Raw genomic sequence first — 19,736 nt, 5'->3', positions numbered from 1 at the left:
AGGCGTGATTTGATTTTGTTAGTTTTGCAAGATGCATAATTACGTATTCAATTATTTTTTCTATCATACAAATATGAAAAAAAGATTTCATTTTTCAATCGTATTATTCGAATATTAACAGACGCAGAAATAACAACGTAAATCGTTGATAGATTATGTTTATAGGGGAAGTAGGAATTTTAAAAAATATTGTAAATTTGATGCTTTAACTTCTAACAATAATATATTTTAAAACATATTGTCAATGGGAGGATAGACATTATAACACATAAACTATATTTTAAAATATAAGATAAGAATGTTTCGTGATTTCTTTTACTTTTAGCAGTCAGTAATTCTTTAATCCCACATTGATTTAACATCGTTACGAAACAAATTTTCCTTGTATTTGACGAGAATTAGGAAGAAGTGGGATTTTAGAATAACAGTTGTCTCAAACTTAAAGCTTAATATTTAGAAAATGTATGGCCGTGTTTTCTTATGTACATTGACACTGTCGTGTAACTTAGGATAAATTTAAATATTGTATGTTACAAATTAGTCTTGAAATAAACGATAAATGTCAACGAAATACCTATGCATAGCGTTATATTGAACTTTTGCAGATCAGTTTCACGTTCTCTTGCTTATTTTATCTATACAATGTAATTGTGCAGTTCTTTATTGTAATCTAAATTTAACTATAGAATGCATGCGATGTACATGTATAATAGAAAACAGCAATGTCGTTACAGAATATCGTAACGTATCTTGTACTTAATAAATATAACACACAGTTACAATTGCTTTCTGGATATATTAGCTTGTATTGGAATTACTTATACGTTCTCGGATATTACACTTTTATGAATTGCAAATCTAACAAGTGGATATGTCTACAAACAGTATTTTCTCCCTGTATTTGCATTCTGAACTATTTTACCTTTTGCTAACAGCATTAAACTTTATAAAAACTCACCGCAATGCATCTGTAATTAAATTCAGTAATGAGTTTCGCTTAACTTCTAACTGCATTATCATTCGGTGTTACTATACGTATGTGATAATGTTCTGAACAAAGAACATAAAAACACATTATATTACACAGAATACTATAAAATATTGTAGTACAATAAAGCGATGTTTATTTCCTAGAGTGCCTTTCGGTGATAATTAAATTACAATAGTATTCAAAATTCTGACCATGGTAACAGCCTTATACTTTAGACTAAGAGAATAAAACGGTTGAAATTAATTACATTATACATGAAAACAAATTTGTTTTCATAATTCCTATTGTATTATATATATTTGTTTAGGCACTTTCTACGAGTAACTGGAGACCCTTAAAATGTGCAATGAAAATTAAACCTCTGAGAATCTCCTTATCATTAAAAACTATTTTCACATAATGCATACAAATAATACATTTTGTCGCAATAAATTACGGGCTCACAATGTTAAATTATTGATCAACGAATAAAGTGTATCGATCTATGCAACTGTAAACATGTACAGTTTTATTACTTTCTCTGATGGTTATGATAAAATTCTTACAATATCCTAACGATAGAAATCGTGTATTGTGATTAATACAAAGTGCAGTTTGTGTACTAAACGGCATTTGTTTTGTTTCTTGATTCAATGTACATTTATTGCTCTAAATAGAATTATAAATTGATAGGTTAATTGCACAGAGTGTGATATTTGTTCTGAAAGTTACTTTGTGTAATTAGTAACGTTTGAACTTTTAAAGATGATAGAGACATAGAGAAGAATAAATTTCCATAACACAATACAACGGACTTTTGTACATTAGAATTCTTTTGTACTAAAAAACAATTGGAATATGTAAGTGAATCTTAGAATGTATAATTTAGAATCTGTTTCTAACTTATTGTTATAAATATAAACAGGAATTTCTTTTAAAATGCACTGCTAAATTTCATTAAAAAGATTGACAATTCAATTATTTATAAAGCTTGTCTAATAACAAGCCCCAATGATTCATATGTTTGCTCCCTGTGATCTAGCTCTCATTATTTATATATTAATAAATAAATTTTCTCATAGATGGCCACCATGGTCTAATGTTACTACTTATTGCTATTAGGTTGTTACACCACGATTTTGTTTCAATTAATTAATACTGATTTAAAATTAACGTTAGACTAATATAATCTCATATTTCTGTATCTAACACAAGATAAAGTTTCCTCGTAAATCGTACATTTGTTGGCATTAGATGCATAAAACTTGCTGTTCTAAAGGACTATACAACTTCGATGACTCTTTTTAACTTATTATTAATTACACCTTGTTCATGGTTTTTAAGGCACCACATATACGCGAAAGGTAACTCAACACATGAATGTGTGAATCAGTGCTTAAAGAATATTGCCTTATCGTTGGAACTTAAAAATCATGAACGAGCGCATTAAGAATTTTTAAATTTTTGACATAACGTTTGTTTTTTTTTTTTTACATAATAAATGCAAATAATTATTTTTTCATATAAAAACAAATATTATATAAAACAATGCTTTTAAAATTAAAGCAGTTGCGTTTATGTTTTATAGTCAGCTTGAAATCTTGCATTGAAATATAAATGTTCTAAAAACGTCTAATTTATTCAGTGTAAAAAAATAAATAGCAGTGCTTAATCAATAGCAAGGTACATAACAGTATATATAAATAAAATGACTTCTAGCAATTAGCATTACCAACTACATAATAATCGATCGATATTCCTTGTAAATAAATTGGAAGCATTAAAGTAAAAAATTTATATAATCTCTCAGAACTTATAAAGACATTCCTTCTTGGAAATTGACTAGTATTTGACATGAACTTTGTTTTAATTCAATAACCATAAGTATTTCTGTACGCCTATGTAAATATATGAATGTTGAACAGTGATTCATTTTCTTATTTATTGGCAATATTACTTACTTTAATCTTATGGAGTTGTTGATTTTAAAAAGGTTGGATCAACTGCGGCAACTTTTGCAGTCAAAAATGCATGCATACAGAACAGTAGATTCTGTAGCTGAGAACATTCCAATTCCTACAAATAAAAAAAAAAGTAAAATATTAAATACAATAAATAAATTGTATTTATTTTATTCACTTTTATCAATGTAAAATACCTTTGTCTCGATTGCGATGCTGTCAGGTTCTTGAAAGTGTAACTTCAGTCTGCTCTTTCCATCGTCGCTGGATCCTCTCAATTGAGAGAATTTATAACGCCACACGATCTCTCCGATATCTTCGTAAGAAAGTGTGAACCCTTGAGTCCATTCTAATGTTAATCCAGCACTTCTTCCGTTAAAAGTGACAGGAAATGTTTTACTCTGCGATAAAAGTGTATGAATCATGAAGGTTTTAAAAGTAACATTTAATACATAAAGTAGAAGTATAGTACCAACTTTTAAATGTGTAACAGCTGAACAAACCGCAGTATGCCATGCTGCCTCGACTCTTAAGAGTTCTTGTCTTGTTTCAACGCTGAGATATCGTGGAGGTTTACCTGGACTTTGTGCTAGAAAACAATGTTGTCTCTCGTCTACATTTTCGGATTCTCGCATCACGCGGAACATAGTTTGATACACTTTGAAAGTCAATGCGCATCGCGACCAATCTCCTATATTGCACTGTAAAGTAAATATTCGTCAATATTCAAATATCTCGAGCGTATAACATACAAATATATCGATTAATACTTACAGGAGGTGTTTCGAATAACAACAAATCAGGCCCTTTTAGAGCTAAAAATCTTGGCCTGTAACTTTGCCATGGTTGATTACTATTGCTTACTGCTTCGTTTACCCAACCCATGTACTCGATACGTTCACCCACTCCGAAATTGCGGTTGTACAATTTCATCTGAAAATAAGTATGAATCACTTTATTTGCTACATTACAAGTATTAAATTAATACAAAAATAAATAAGTTTCTTTACCTGCAGATGTGTTAAGCCCGTGATATTATCAGTAATATACTTTAACCATTGACTCAGAATGGCACTATCATCGCAATGTATAACGCCAGTACGCGCACCATTCAACCCTCTTACTTCGAACGCATTTCTTCTTAATTTGTCCGTTCCAAAGATGTATCTTGTTACGTATGCCATCATTAGCGGAACTGTAACGATACAATATCATTCATTATTGTACGTTTGAAATAATTACATAAAAGTAAAAGATTAAAAAAAAAATGTTGTAACCTGTTATAACATCCACCCATTTTTTGCACTGTATCGAAACGACGGATGCGTTCGAGCTTTGTCGACTGTGACCGCATCTAGGACTACCCCCTTGTCTATTAGACGATAACCATTCGTCGTCTGAACCGCCATTCGCAACATTATCCAATTTTTCCTCTTTTTCTAAAAGCAATACCAAATAAGTATTATAAAGAATTACAATATGTAACCGTATATGTGCGTAAAGTCGGGTTTACCATTTTTTTGTAGAAATGGTTTAGCTGCTCGATAATGTTTGACTGTTAAAACAACTATGTCACCAGCATTCCTTAAGATGTTTACAGCATCATCATGGTTACATGCAGTTATGTATTCTCCGTTCACTACAAAAACATTGTATATTTTTTAAAAACAAACAAACCATATGCTTAAGAAAAACCATAAATTAACTAATTATATTACCAAAAACGCATTTAATTTGTAGGCAAAACATAATTTAATATAGTTTCATTTGTAGCTTAAATGCAGGATTCAGTTTGCAGTACAGATGGATAGATAACATAGAAACTTTGTTTCAAAAGAAGAAACCAATATTGACAGGTGTGACATAAATAGAATAAGCATTCAATGCAGGTTGCATAGAAAGTAGTAGTTCAACTATTACAGAATTGAGAACAGAGTTTTAGGGGAGGTATTCTAGTCCGGCTACAGAAGAACTAGGACATTTTTGGAATATAAGAATATGGAACGTATAAAAACATCTTACAGTTAACATAATATTAGAATTTTCAAATTAAATAAAATATTAATTTTTTCATAAAAATTACCAATAGTAAAATTACCAATTTCTAACAGCTTGTTTTCTAAGCATAGTATATTTACCTTTAATAATTGCATCCCCTACAAATAGTTGGCCACATTGATCAGCAGCTTGGCCTTTATATATTCTAGATATAAGCACAGGAAGTTTATGTTCTGCTCCGCCTTTTATACTCAATCCTAATCCTCCAACCTTTTGTCTAGTAATTTGCACCATTCGCTCTTTGGCATCCAATGGTGGCTTATTGTGATTCGCTGCCTGCTGAAAATCAGTGTTATTTTGTTTATTATCTGTATAATGTATAACTGTATGTCCTTAATAATGTAAAATAATTAATGGATTCATTGAACTAGAATGAAAATGATGGTTACAGTAAACTTTACCTCTAAGTCTTCTCTTTGAAGTTTCAATACTTCCATAGATAATTGCAAACGCATTGGTATGGGTTTACTTTTTCCATCACTAACGCTTACCATCCCAGTCCTCACCTTTTTGAAAATGACAATGATAAAAATTAAAATATCTTTTACTTCAATTTAGTCTCTATCTTCAGTATTATGTAATCACTCTCCTTTAAACTACAAATTAAAAATTGTATACAAACACTTAATAAAAGAGAAGAAACATTCCATAAAAATAATTGAAAATCTAAATGAATACACAGTAAATTACGAATTCCATTAATGTAAAAAAAGTCTCTGTATATTGATTAATTAACTGCATTGCTTCAATGTCTGTGCATATATACACTCAAATACAAAGATACACTGTTAGAATCCAGTCAACATTGAACTAAATTTTATCTTATTCTCAATCGAATAAGATCGATTTTCTAATGTATTCTGACGCTTAAGCGACCGCATAGTAAAATTAAATCGTCTCCAGAATAATACAAGAACACCCGATAATATTAGATTTTTATTACTCGCGGTCCAAGTATTCCTTGCACGAAAAGTACAATTTTCTGTGACATAACATTTTCCCATTCATTTTATTCTGTTGACGAGGTAGCTTTCAAAATTGTAAACGCGCGATCGTAGTGTAAAATCATGTGTTTATTCTTCCGTCGAGAACATTCAAATTTCAGGATATTCACAGCGAATGACAAAAAAAGTAACGAGAGAAAGAAAACGTATAAAAATTCTGAGTTTCTCACCTTCAGCTTCTGATCAATCTTCTCCTCGATCGGAGTGCTCATTTTCGTTGCGTTGATTCTCATTATTCAACCTGATTAAATAGCCCGCACGAGTAGCTTCCCGTACTGCCAAAGATTTAGATTTGACAGAATTTCGAGGATCTTTAATATCACGAGCATGTTAGTTTCTAGCAGACCGTACGACCCGACTGTGGCCACTCGAGCGAGGGAAGTGCAAACTGCAAGATCATATTCACGAGTCTTTTTCAAATAAAAAGAAAAAAAGGATGCACCGACTCACGCCGGAATATAAGTGGCGACACGCAATATTTCACAACGAAACACGTTCATTCAATGGTACGATTCTTGGGACCGTGCATCGTAACGTTTCGAGACGTTCCGACCACGGACCTGAATGGACCTGAAGAACCGAGCTGAACTGAGCAGTACATGTAACCAGTAACTGCCAGTAACCAGTAACCAGTAACCAGTACTATGTACATACATAGTATTGGCGAGGGGAGCGATGCTTAAATCACGGGGGGGGGGGGCAGGAAAGCTTTCTGGGGTGACCTTTGACCATCATACTTTGGTCAACTGGAGGTGCCATCTGCGCCAAATGCGGCAAAATTGAAGCCACGTGTCTTCAAATACAATTCTAAAAAGAATGTATTGTGTTAATAACAGTTCAATATAATGGTTGAACAATTCTATGGGGTTGATTTAGGGGATACATCATTACTAATTGGGATTCATTATGACAATAGAACTCCATGGAACAGGAATTCCATGACTTTATGAAAGTCTGTATACGTCTGTACACTTTAACATGGTTGTTGATTCTTTTAGTATTACATTTATCGCTAATGTTTACTATTGAAAAAATGATATACAGATTAGCTGAGTGAACCTATTCTATACGCAAATAATCATAGACAGCGTCTTTAGTTGGTCCGAGTTGACCTAGGTAAGATGGCCAGGGGACTGTCGAAAGTTAACTTCCCTTCCATTGCATCTGTCTTACAATCAGTCTCACAAGCCCTGAGACGGCTGTGACGGCTGAGACCCTGAAACACGGTATGCATCCCCCTTCAGATCTGTGGTTTCGACGAAGCGAAAAGTCTCTAAACCGGAACGCAGAAAAATTGTGGTGGGCTAAAAGTAGCTAAAAGCCCGCGGCCGAGGTGCATCGATTTACACGACACAGGGCTCACCGATGATTATTTCGCAGAGTACGTCTCTAGTGGCGAAATTTCTCTGTTTTCAAATCTCAATTCTAATAGGACATGCGTCTTTTATTGTCTCGAATATTGTTACGATATCTTTGATTGAAATGAAAACAAAAATATCACGAGAAGTAGTATTTTTATTTCACTATATATTTCTTGTTTTCCGAGAATTCGTGAACTCTTGTCAACATACAAAAAATGTAATAACTTAAATTTGTTAATGATACATGATTTTATAAAGTTATATCCTGTGTTATAATATTTTGTACATTGTTAGTGGTATATAATTTTGGCACAATAAAAAATATTCCATATTCATCTGTCCCAAAAGTTATCAAGTACAATATTTCTAATCACAAAGAAATCATTTTATTGTTCTATATTGACTATTATTCGAATGATCTTATATATATGATAAATGCATAGTGAAACTAAATGGAACTATTTCATTCGCTTTTTAAATAAATAAGAAATCATTTTCTTTACAGTCTAATGTAATGTACTTACAAATTTCAATTATCATCATTTACATTTATTTATTCTTATTAAAAAAATAATACTTTATAATATTTTTTACAATATTTGCAAGAATCATAAGTTATAAATTTCATTTTTTTCTTATTGCAAAATTATTCGGTTACAAAAACGAGTAAAGAAATTAATATTTTTCTATAGTACCCTGAATACTGTATAGATCTTCATGCTAATTATTAATTGCGAGAAAAGTGTGCGATTAATAGTTTTAATTAGAATAACTAATATTTTTTTATATAAATATTTCTATTGTTTGTTATTATCGAAATAGGATTCCTTTTAAGAAGTCATAAGATGTGTTTATCACACCCCAACTAATAAACGACCTCATGTAATTCAAGTGTACACCTTTATAAAATGCCATTATATTTCTGTTTCTTGTAATATATATTTCACGAGTGACAGTCAGAAACTTCTCAAAATTACCGCCTATTTTCGACTGCATATGAATTTTTACTACATTCATCGGATAAAATACAGTACTTGTGAAGCCACCTATTAAAGCACCATTAATGAAACTCGTTAATAACGAATCATGTTCGCCCATTAACCGTTTCGATTGTTCTCTTAAAACAAAGAACATGAGATTAGAGCTACCATTCCTACATACAATTGGAACTAAACCACGATAACATTCCGATATACCATAATTTTTTAATAAATATTTAAATGCATGAGAAGTGTTCTTCAATTTACCATGATACCGCCAATCTTGCAACAATGTTTGTACTCTTTCAAGCGGTGTAAGTATAGCCTCAGCAGTGCCAGCAAAATGAGCTGCTAATACTCTAACTAATATATCATTGTTCGTTAACATGTACAAACGATCTTTGCATCCTTCATACATACTGAACATTATACTAAGCGACAATGTTTTTTGGCAAAGGGGTGGTAAAATTCCACGATACAATAACCGTACACCTTCTTTAGATATTTGTTGCAACGCAGTATTAGCTGGTACTCCTTCCAAAATCTATATAATAATTGCAAAGAATTGATCATTTCAATACGTGCATATAAATGTATCGCATAAGGTATAATATAATAGTTGTTTTTACATACCTGTCTAAATATAATTTTGTTAATAGGAAAGGTAACAGAGACGTTAATGACAGCAGCCCCCCAACCACAAACAAATTCTTTAAAATCATTTTTCTTAAGCGCTAACAATGATCCTATTGAAACGTTTTGTGAAGTAACGTTACTCATATTAATATTTTATAGAATAATTTATTTATAGACTACTACAATTTAGAACAGCCAATCATATATGTTTATCTTCTTTATGTATCATCATTCTTTCCAAATTGTTAGGATCGAATAATTCATTTACCTGTAACAATTAAAATAATATGATGGATTACATTTGTTACAAATTGCATAGATATGTACGCCAAATGATAATCATTTAAAGACGAAAATTATAATTAAATAAGTAAATTATGCAAAAAAAAACAATTAATTATGTTTAGTATGTTAATAATAAAATATATTTATTCGTATACATTATTCATAAGCATTTTTAAGATAACTACAAATTGTTGCATATGCGTAACAGTTAGGGAATAAATGAAGCTCGATATATAAAACATGTTATCACTGGTTGCATTATGTAAGTTTCGTATAATAAATTCGGAACAGACGTAAAGATATTACAATTTTACAAGCATTCAACTCACATCTTGTGCAATTTATTATTCAACCCATATTCTCCGTTTACATGCGTGCATGGTATATTCAATATGTCGTATGCCACAATTCACCAAACTTCCACATTTCTTCGCCGAATATTGGAATAAGCGGTTCCAATTACTCACATTTCGTTGTAACGTCAAGATTTTAAAGCACTTTCTGCAAGGCCAGGTGACAAAGGTGTCCAATTAGAATGATAATATGTGTAAACCAATCAAACCTCGTGCTACTTTCAAAAAGAACAAATCAACCGATTTTCTGTATTTTCAGTTATTGTTAGAAAAGAACTATGATCTAACGTATATTTGCGATGTAGCGTGGCATTTTTGATTACTATTTAGACTCGAAAATATAGACGATAAAATAATACGAATTGACTCGTTCGTTATTTTTGATACATCAGAATATAAATTATCTAAGACGCAAAAGAAATATGATACATTGATATCGAGAAGAAAAATATATGCAATCGAATTTATCTTGCAATATCGATTGATTTTATTATTTAAATTCTATCAATGCAAGATAAAAGCAATAATAGAGAATAATAACGGCGATTAGTAACGATCAAACAGCAGTAGGTAAAAGATAGTTATCTAATTCTAATTAGTCGTGAAACACTCACCGCGTCTTATCACACCGGCGCCGGAAATCTCAGGTTTCCATTGAAACAAGATTTCTTTACAAACGCATTGAAACCAGCGGCTACTGCTGCATTATTAATTACAGGTGCAATAATGACTATTGTTGAACATTAGTCGTTTAATTCAATACCAAAATAATACAAACACTTCAGCTTTCTCATTAGTTCTGACCAATTAAACAATAATAAATATTCGTAAACATGAAAAACGTTTTATTAAAAACGAAAAGGAATTAAAACAGGCCTACATTTCAGGTTCATTCTTTTTTTCTAATTTTTGTTATTTCCAAAACTTCATATAACAAATAGTCGACACCATTCAACTTCTTAAAGCCTAGCTTTCATTAAGCAAAAAATTTTAGAAAATGTTTAAAATTGAAGAAGTATAACAAAAACTAATAGAGGGAAAAATAACAAATGCTTGTACAAGTATTATTTGTTTGACAATTAGCATACAATACAAGATACAATAGTATTTTTTATGATATACTAATCTACATCTTTTCCGCGATATAATATAAAGTGTCTGTAGAATCAGTCAATAAGTTGTAATTTAATATTACTAAGAATTTTAATATTCATTAACAGCTAACATAGTTATTAAAAAATGCATTACATTTGATTTCTAGAATTTAGTCTCATCCTATTTCTATCTCCAAAATTTCGGTTCATTGGTTTCTCTCGATCTTGTCGGAACCCGTCTCTATTTTGTAAATACTTTTGATCACTAACGACAGGCTTCAATAAGTGTTCTTCTAAAGTTGTCTGTAAAAAAGATTAGAAAATAACATATTAATCAAATGGTTTAGTTATCAATTTTTAAATAATTTTTAAAATAACTTACATGAGTTGTGAGAGCGTCGTGTTTTTTAATATTTTCTATTAAATCTAACAATTCTGACCAATCACCACTTTCGGTTTTTAAATTTTCTTCAAGTTGATAAATCTAATATATGAAAAAAAAAAGAATATTATTCAGGTTTTTCAAAATTAAATTCTTATTCAATACTTCCATTCTTCATATTTGAACTTTGTTTAATACATTGAAACTCAATTATAATTATAAGAAAAGTTAAAATAGCACCTCAATGTATGTTTCAATAATATCAAGAGGTGGAAGTAGAAAACATTAATTTACAAATGAAAAGAAAAAAATGTGTTATTATACAGAATAAGCATTAAGTAATTTTACATACCACGTCAGCAAAATACGTTTGTTTCTGCATAGAATCATCAACATCCAATGTACTTTTCAAGAGTGGAATTATATATATATATTTCTGCCACTGTGAATATGCTAAGATTTTTAGACATCTGATAGTGATATACTGTTGTCTGTGAAGACTACTCAATAATTCCAATGCCATTTGAGGTTGATTTTGACGTATTGCTAAAGCTGCCAATATTTCTAGGCTTCTAGCAAAAAACAAACATCTTTCCTGCTGTTGCTCCCAACATTTTACGGCGAAATTGAATGATTCTGGATTATTCTAGTAAAGTAATCACATATAAACATAATTAAGATGTTAATTTATGGAGATGGAATTACTTAAGCTAGCATTTCTCAAAATTGTGATCCCCGGACCTCTGAAAACCTATAAAAATGTTAATGGATGTAAGATACATAATATAGCAGAAATAAATAAATTTAAATTAAAAACTGAAATATATATTTGGAAATTAGTAATTTAATTTTGCTATACCATAAGTTTTCTTTCGTCAAAGGGGTCCGTGGAAGTTTTGAGAAGTACATATATATAGGTAATAAACTTCGTACCTGTTTATAACACGCAGCCATCACTACAAGTGTACAGAAGCGTACAAGAGACGACCGTTTTTCACTACTCATCAAGTATTCGTACAATGCTACAATTTCATCGAACTTATCGTGTTTATATAACAAAGAGAATAAGATTTGAACCGATGTTTTCTGTTGGAAAAACTCATCTAACAAAGGATTCTGAAATAGAGACAACGCAGCCTCTGGTTTGTTTAAATAATAAAACATTCTCATTACTACTGGCCCAAAAACATATGAACCAAATTTCTGATCTTTAATACAATTGACATATTTCTCTATTAGTTGGGTTACTAATTTTATATCGTCGTCATTGTTTTGTGCTAAATGTAGCATAGCTTTCACGTCTTCTACGAAAACCACACCGTCTTCTGCTTTACAAACCTCTAACATTTTAGAGCGAAAAGTTTCTTCTATCGTTACAAATTGATTACGGAAAGTAAATCTTGTGTTTTCGTATGTAGGTACACCTAAATACTTCTCCGAATACATAAATCGGACTCCTATTAAAAGAAACGATTAATTATGTTATGTTGTAGTGAAATTAAAGAATTTTCTTCCATAATATCATGATTTTCTATTTCATCAATTCAATGTTTAACTTTAACTTACAGGTTAGGAAGATTACGTACCATTGGTAAGAGGAGTTTTGCAGAATATATTATGTGTCAGACCTAAATTTAATCTACAAAGTCCTCTGATGTTGATTGCCATGATTTTACGAGTAAATGAATGTTATATTCTGTATAAATTATCCTTGAACAATTGTAATAATGAAACAACGAGCCGCTCGTTCCTCCAATGCCTTTAGAAAAGAACGAACCCCTCGTTTCGACGGAAACGGTAGGATTGAACCAAACCACGTGATTTCCGATTTTCCATAGAACAGTACTTAGAATATAGTACTTTGAGTATATAGTTATATAGATAAAATTATATAGTAGCCCAATACTATTGAATTTATTCATATAAAATTTCAACTGAAATTCATAAGTTATTCAAGAATTTTCATGAAAATGCATTTGAAACGCTTTACAGTAAACTGTCGGTATAACAGTATAGACGTGGTTGTAGAACGGGAAAAATCTCGGGAATGGTTTTCCGAGTCGACTTAGTGGACATGTGCATCGCTGCACACAGGTCACTGCACACAGAAAAGTTTTTTTTTTTTTTAATTTTTTATATATGAGTTTAACGTTGCAACAACTACTTGGTTATTAGCGACGCCTTGAGGTGCAGTACTTTACAGTTTTATGAAATTCACTAAATCGTGATTTTTCTTGTTATCTAAGTTGTCTATGGTGAGAGGTTCCAGTGTATATTTCAACACAATTACAATGAAGTTACCAAAATTATAAACTTTGATGACCTAATAAATAATTTTGAAGAAAGACGAAACAGAAAAATCAAAATATTACATTAACGAGAAATTACTATTTACTGTACTATAAAAAATGATACACTCATTCTGTATTTCTACTTTTTTTCATTTTGTAAGTTTATGTATACCACTATTACTGTTATGTTTCAGAAACATTACAATATTTTTTATTGAACAAGCTTCATGTACTAATCTACCATTAACGCCACTTGTTTACTGCTTTTTGAACAAGTCCTCGCATATCTTTGTGCACTGGGTCTCGCAAATTATGTAGCCAGTACTGATTGTTTGTATGGATTCATTTTCATATCCATATTCGTTGAGCTCGCGTTACCAAGGAAACATACCAACAATCTTATTGATGAAAATTCGTGACTAAAGTAACGCCGATCAATTTCACTTCTGAACGCGTGATTCTTTCATAAATAACGTAATAATTTGTACGATTAAAACGATTTTATTCTTCCTAGATACTTACATATTCATTTCAGTTATCGAATTTTACAAAAATTTCTTGCATAGTGTATGTTAATAAAACTAACAAGTTTAGGTTATAAGTGTTATAACTCTTTTATGTGTACAGTAATTAATGTTAATTTGACGCATATACGAATACTACAATGCCATTGCTGTTACAGGAATCATATATTGAAGTTTTAAAAAATTCAGTTTATTTGCACTGAGCAATTATTAAAGACTAAAATTTGCATGCTTTACTGAAAACATTGTTATTATATATAAAAGTGTTGAAAATGACAATTAACATAAGTTCCATAGCATTCTCAGGAATTAGGTATGACTTGAATCAACCTATGGAGAATATTACATAAAGATTTGTGGTTGTATGCTTCTAAGATATAGATTAAAATAATTTTCAGTAATGAGGTTCATATTATGTTAGGTGAATAAGTCATTAAACAAAATTGTCGCAATTGAGGGAAGAAAATACTCTATCTATCAACAATCAATTGTAATCACATGTTTATTTAAAATAAAGGAATCGGATATACAGGGTGTCCCAAAAGTTGGGGAGGAGCCGGAAATGGGGGGTAGCTGAGACAATTCTGAACAACAATTTCCTTTGCAAAAATGTCGGATGGGGCTTCGTTAAGGAGATATTAAGAGAAAACCCCGACCAATCAGAGCGCGCGTAGACCGTTGGAGCGGCCGCTGTAGCGAAGGCTACGTGCTAGGCGGCCGCGTCAATGTCCTTCGATGCACGTCGAGTCACTTGTTCGCGTACAAGCGCGGCCGCCAGTGTGTAGCCTTCGCTACCGCGGCCGCTCGAACGGTCTACGCGCGCTCTGATTGGTCGGGGTTTTCGGTTAATATCTCCTTAACGAAGCCCCATCCGACATTTTTGCAAAGGAAATTGTTGTTCAGAATTGTCTCAGCTACCCCCCATTTCCGGCTCCTCCCCAACTTTTGGGACACCCTGTATTGCACATCATTAATGTATTATTAAAAAAGAATATCCTAAAGCCCCTTTCGAAAAACCATTTATTTTATTAAATCTTTATTTATTTCTACTACATTATAGTATATATGTTTATTTTTTAATTACAATTTTCCAAATTGTACACTGATCACGGTTTTTAATATTTGCTAATATCTACTTTCTAATCTTGAAAATATTTATTTTATCAATTACTTGTATTTGATAAATACTATAAATCTAAAGTGAATTTTACTAAACGAAATATACAATAAGTTAATAGATATACTTTTTCCGAGTTCGTGATATTTAGTACGTAATTTTTTAAAACTAATATTAATTAATTTTGTAATTTCAGGAATGAAATATTTTACATACTCAAAGGGACATGAGTTATTCGTCTATATAAACTCATAATGATTTTGAGCAAACAACATTTTTGAATGGTAGAATCATATATTACTAAAGAAAATTGTGCAATATATCATATACATTACAGATTGCAACTGGACTACCATTATCAATAAATACTTGTGATGAAAAGCTGTAACACTACTAAGGTGTTTATTAAACAATGTATGTACTTGTAGAATATTTTATACAAGAACTATTTAATGAAAAATAAGAAATCATGCAATTCACTGATTAAATAACAAAGTATGCCTATTTAATTAATCGCACAGTCGTAAAGTCCCATTGTATATCGTCAAATTCTTCTAAACCATGTGGTGCAAGTGACTTAATCCACACAACTATCTGAATTGCAAAAATTGAAATGGCTATTGAAAGGTTAATAACATAAGTTGCTTTTGAAAAGTACTAAACAGATTAAAGAGCAGAGCAATATGAATACAAAAAATACGTATTTATAAATAATTCAATAATTTTTATATTTCTTATTGTGTTAATTTTATTTATTGTCTAGCTTATGTAACTGCTTCTCTTTCCGTTTAGTTTGATATTTATTTGAAAGAACTGCATTGCGCAAAGTAGAATGGAGGAATCTTTTATTAACAGATTCCTTTGGTTTTATCCATCCACTAGGACCCATTATTTCAGCTCTTTTTGCGCCGAGTTTTGCTTCTTCCAATAAAGCCTCAACTGCAAGTCTGAACATAAAATTATTAGTTTTATGTTAATGAAATAAGTAGTCTATATTAACACTATCTATAAGACAAAAAAAATGTCATTAAACCACTATATACAAAAACAGATTTACCTGTTTAAAGTTTCATCATCCATTGTACCACAATTCGAAAGAGTTTTACAATTTTTATACTTGTACCGTCAATTTTTTCATTATATTAAATAATGAAAATTTCCTTCATTAAATAAAACTTTTCCTAAAGGCAAATGATAAATATGATTATTTGCTGAGAATCATTTTTTTATAACTTTGATGATGTTAAGGTTATAAGGAAATCTATATATATTATGCAGACTACTAGTACCTACACGAGGTTACAATTATATTTAGATTTTGTTAGGTTTTCAGAAATTCGCTAACATCTAAGCAATAAATGTCAGTCAAAGATATTTGAGGTTAACCCGACGGTAAAAAGTAACTATCAACTAAGTTACCGTTACGTGCATCTGCACTTGCATTCTTATTTGTGTGAGTCATTATTTGCATAGTTCTCAATCAAATATAAACATTTTACATTCTATTAAATATTTTTAAAATATTATTTTCTATTTCACACATTGTACATATGATACAACCTTTAGTATGTTGATAGATAATTATAATAATTTAAGTATGTATATATTTATATACATAGATACATATCTACATTCTTCAAAATGGAAACTAAATTACATCTGTTGATTATTTGTTAAATTTATGAATGAAAATACTTGTACTTTATATGTACATACATATTTCTTTTCTATTAACATATAAAATATTCCAACAACTTGCAGAGTTGCCTACATACTCTATATCAGACTAGAAATGGATGATCAAGAATTAATTGCATTACAAAATTTAAAAGCAAAATTACTTAAAGAAGCAAATGATTTAACAGAAGAATTAAGAAAGCAAGAGACAGATGATGAGCAATTTGTTGCTTTGAAGATGTATTATACTCGTTTTTTATTTATGTTTACTTAATTTATTATCATATAATTGTAAATACAGTAGAAATATTATATTTCCATTGTTATAGAAGACCAAGTTCTAAAAAAAGTACCTTGCATGACTTGGGGACAAATTTATTAGATCAGAATAAACAACTATTGTGTGAAATTACCTCTAAGATTAGTGGGATAACGTTTGAAGATATAGAAAAAAAATGGCTACGCAAAAACATTTATCAGTATACAACTCATTTAGTAACTACAACTGTTCAATTTCTTCTCCAGTTGATAGTAAAATTAGAGGTATCTATAAATGGTAAAGTAAAATTAAATATATATATATGGTAAAAATATATTGTATGTTATTCTTTTACCTTATTCTAGAAAGAAAAAGAATTTGAAATTCATGACATTGTATGTCATCCTATAAATGTAAATAAGTGTTATATGTTGGAGATTCAGCCATGGATGGAAAACATCAGTAGAATGAACAATTTTTCACTTCTTACATCTGGTATCTTATAATTTCTATAATTTATTTACATAGTAAATATAAGGTGTCTCATAGAATGTCTTTTCTTCAGCAATTTCACAATATAATCAGGAAATTATAGTACGAAAAAAGATACTAAGTGATTTGCAAGTGAAGCGATATGTGAATTGTAAAGATTGTACGAAGAAAAAGGGTGGAATTTCAGTCTCCATACATTCACCTAAGAATGTGGAACAAATTTATTTGAACTTACAGTGGTCATTGTTATTTGTAGAACGTACTTTGCAAATTCAACATTTTTTTTTTATAGTTCCTCTCGAAACAGGTAACAAATGTAATATTATCAACAATTTATGTGCAATAGTACATTTCTATCGTTTTTAGGAGCCGCGTTTGCAAAGGAAAACATGGATTTATTAAACAATGTTCATGAAGTAAGTCTTAAGAAAGAAGATATTACACGATTTTGGAAAGAATTGATTGATGCTATCAATGAGTATGAAAAGAAAAGAAAGTAACTGAAGATATGATGTTACTATGAAGCGATGAATGGCATATGTTATGTGAATTAAAAAAATGTAAAGTTGCCTCGATGTTACCAGTATTGTTAAAATTCAATTACGTAGAAATGATTCTCAATATGTAATAACATAGATGGTACTCATTGGGATGTGAAATATTAATAAATTTTTACTTTTGTATATATCCACTCTCTTCTATTTTTATTATACGTATATCAACGCAATTTGAAAATATACAAAAACATATTTATATTTTGCGTAATACTGACAAAAGTATTGTTTGTTTAAAATCACGTATTTTCAATATTCAAAAACAAATAATTTGCAATATCGCAGGTTATGTTTAGAAGTACAAAATTAAAAAGAATCATATGTTAATCTTATACTACTTCTTTTGAAGATATAACGAAATAAATTTTAATTTAAATAAATTATGTTCATACCTAGTCCAATATACATGAATAAGAAACAGGAAAGTACAAATCCCCAGTGGCGCAATCGGTTAGCGCACGGTACTTATAAGACAGTATATCTGTGAGCAATGCCGGGGTTGTGAGTTCGAGCCTCACCTGGGGAATATTTTTTTTATTTTTTTTTTTACAAATATTTTAATGGTCTCTCGTTCGATAACATTCAAAGTATATAATAATAGAGTGTATAAGATTAAATTACTGAAACATAATACATTCACTTTAAGAACTAGCTTAAACTTTAAAAATGATATTAAATTTTATATAAAGTTGATGTATTTCTTTCTAAAACAATTTTATTTGTATATATACATTATTTATAAGCTAAATATGAAATAAAGAGAAGGAGAATGTTAAGCTACAGACTCTGCCTGTGAAGTACTATCTACATCAGCTTGTTTAGCGGCTCTCCGATTTCTCCATGCAGTCATATATGTCCTTGGATGTATCGGGAGGAAACCAGAGAGTCCTAAGATTTCGGCAACTGGTTTTGAAAAATGTACACGTTGTCCAATCCAATATTGTATACGTTCTAAATTCAGAGCAACTAATTTTTCATTGAATTTGTTTGGTAAAGGATCGTAACTGCCCAATTGCTCTATCGGAGGTTTACGTTGCTCATAGCGAGTCTAAATGAGAATCATTTAATTTCACTATTGCACATGTATTATTTTAATAAAGCTATTATAGGTATTTTGTTATAGTAATACTAATATCAATATTACTAATTCCAGTTACGAAAATTAATATGAAATATTTGATGTTTTTTATCAATTATAAAGTGATACATGAAGAATGAATTCGTTAAATTGGATAGAATGAATGGATGAATTAAAAAATAAATAATCAATTCCATTTTACGTATAACTTTTCTCTAAGTATTTGGAGAATAAAAACTTACATGCATTACAACAATATGGTAGAACGGTCTGTTTGAGCATCCATAACGAACAAATCGAATCGATTTTGACAGTGATTTTACAATACCGGTTCCAGATGATGGATGTAATGGCAATCGTGGCATTTTTCCGAAAATCTTTAAACTATTCTATGGAATAATCTTTTTACTTATAGATCGAGGTTATGTTTTGCTCAAACGTTTTGTAAAGCTCCTTCTATATCCGCCACCAGATGGCAATTTAAGAAGCATTTTTATAGTGATCTTGTTGGTAGTGATCGGAATAAGCTTGTATTCAGTGGACACAATTGATCACTGATTCAATTACTAGAAATAACTAGGCTTTACTAGTGAGCGAGCCCAGAGATGGGCAAAACCCTAGGCTTCGAAACAATCTGAAGTTTGCCGATATGTTTGTATA

General features: G+C 30.4%; 5 protein-coding genes and 1 non-coding gene across 10 annotated transcripts; 2 read left to right on the top strand and 4 right to left on the bottom strand.

Moving 5' to 3' along the window:
• Positions 1 to 204: 204 nt before the first annotated feature.
• On the bottom strand, positions 205 to 6,618 carry LOC128885943 (gamma-1-syntrophin). Of its 3 annotated transcripts, XM_054140347.1 has the most exons (11): positions 6,164 to 6,618; positions 5,391 to 5,495; positions 5,070 to 5,268; positions 4,445 to 4,570; positions 4,209 to 4,370; positions 3,942 to 4,126; positions 3,706 to 3,864; positions 3,408 to 3,632; positions 3,129 to 3,332; positions 2,932 to 3,046; positions 205 to 2,729 (listed from the first exon to the last, which is right to left on the bottom strand). In XM_054140347.1, exons 1-10 carry the CDS (start codon positions 6,224 to 6,226, stop codon positions 2,939 to 2,941), a joined length of 1,536 nt encoding a protein of 511 aa, XP_053996322.1. In that variant the 5' UTR covers positions 6,227 to 6,618; the 3' UTR covers positions 205 to 2,729; positions 2,932 to 2,938. The 3 variants fall into 3 exon arrangements, with proteins under 3 accessions (XP_053996322.1, XP_053996320.1, XP_053996323.1); XM_054140345.1 differs by having other exon boundaries at positions 205 to 3,046; XM_054140348.1 differs by having other exon boundaries at positions 205 to 3,046; positions 5,070 to 5,265.
• A 984-nt stretch (positions 6,619 to 7,602) lies between these two features.
• Positions 7,603 to 10,203, bottom strand: LOC128885950 (mitochondrial nicotinamide adenine dinucleotide transporter SLC25A51). Of its 2 annotated transcripts, XM_054140379.1 has the most exons (4): positions 9,585 to 10,203; positions 8,968 to 9,238; positions 8,602 to 8,878; positions 8,251 to 8,471 (listed from the first exon to the last, which is right to left on the bottom strand). In XM_054140379.1, exons 2-4 carry the CDS (start codon positions 9,112 to 9,114, stop codon positions 8,452 to 8,454), a joined length of 444 nt encoding a protein of 147 aa, XP_053996354.1. In that variant the 5' UTR covers positions 9,115 to 9,238; positions 9,585 to 10,203; the 3' UTR covers positions 8,251 to 8,451. The 2 variants fall into 2 exon arrangements, with proteins under 2 accessions (XP_053996353.1, XP_053996354.1); XM_054140378.1 differs by having other exon boundaries at positions 7,603 to 8,878; positions 9,585 to 10,201.
• A 436-nt stretch (positions 10,204 to 10,639) lies between these two features.
• Positions 10,640 to 12,869, bottom strand: LOC128885945 (pentatricopeptide repeat-containing protein 2, mitochondrial-like). Its single transcript, XM_054140357.1, has 5 exons — positions 12,671 to 12,869; positions 12,018 to 12,541; positions 11,437 to 11,730; positions 11,085 to 11,186; positions 10,640 to 11,005 (listed from the first exon to the last, which is right to left on the bottom strand). The coding sequence occupies exons 1-5, from the start codon at positions 12,750 to 12,752 to the stop codon at positions 10,853 to 10,855; spliced, it is 1,155 nt and encodes a 384-aa protein (XP_053996332.1). The 5' UTR covers positions 12,753 to 12,869; the 3' UTR covers positions 10,640 to 10,852.
• Positions 12,870 to 16,437: 3,568 nt separating this feature from the next.
• LOC128885951 (uncharacterized) lies at positions 16,438 to 18,129 on the top strand. 2 transcript variants are annotated; one of them, XM_054140382.1, is made up of 5 exons: positions 16,438 to 16,933; positions 17,026 to 17,236; positions 17,318 to 17,447; positions 17,518 to 17,751; positions 17,811 to 18,129. In XM_054140382.1, the coding sequence occupies exons 1-5, from the start codon at positions 16,809 to 16,811 to the stop codon at positions 17,942 to 17,944; spliced, it is 834 nt and encodes a 277-aa protein (XP_053996357.1). In that variant the 5' UTR covers positions 16,438 to 16,808; the 3' UTR covers positions 17,945 to 18,129. The 2 variants fall into 2 exon arrangements, with proteins under 2 accessions (XP_053996357.1, XP_053996355.1); XM_054140380.1 differs by having other exon boundaries at positions 17,023 to 17,236.
• Positions 18,130 to 18,430: 301 nt separating this feature from the next.
• Trnai-uau (transfer RNA isoleucine (anticodon UAU)) lies at positions 18,431 to 18,524 on the top strand. Its single transcript has 2 exons — positions 18,431 to 18,468; positions 18,489 to 18,524. It is a non-coding gene; the product is annotated as a tRNA-Ile (tRNA).
• Positions 18,525 to 18,695: 171 nt separating this feature from the next.
• On the bottom strand, positions 18,696 to 19,571 carry LOC128885952 (probable 28S ribosomal protein S16, mitochondrial). The gene is made up of 2 exons (XM_054140383.1): positions 19,319 to 19,571; positions 18,696 to 19,046 (listed from the first exon to the last, which is right to left on the bottom strand). The coding sequence occupies exons 1-2, from the start codon at positions 19,439 to 19,441 to the stop codon at positions 18,771 to 18,773; spliced, it is 399 nt and encodes a 132-aa protein (XP_053996358.1). The 5' UTR covers positions 19,442 to 19,571; the 3' UTR covers positions 18,696 to 18,770.
• Between the last annotated feature and the right edge of the window lie 165 nt (positions 19,572 to 19,736).

The sequence above is a fragment of the Hylaeus anthracinus genome, unplaced genomic scaffold, assembly GCF_026225885.1.
Source record: "Hylaeus anthracinus isolate JK02 unplaced genomic scaffold, UHH_iyHylAnth1.0_haploid 11982, whole genome shotgun sequence".
Lineage (NCBI taxonomy): Eukaryota > Metazoa > Arthropoda > Insecta > Hymenoptera > Colletidae > Hylaeus > Hylaeus anthracinus.
This window is presented reverse-complemented; position numbering and strand designations above follow the sequence as displayed.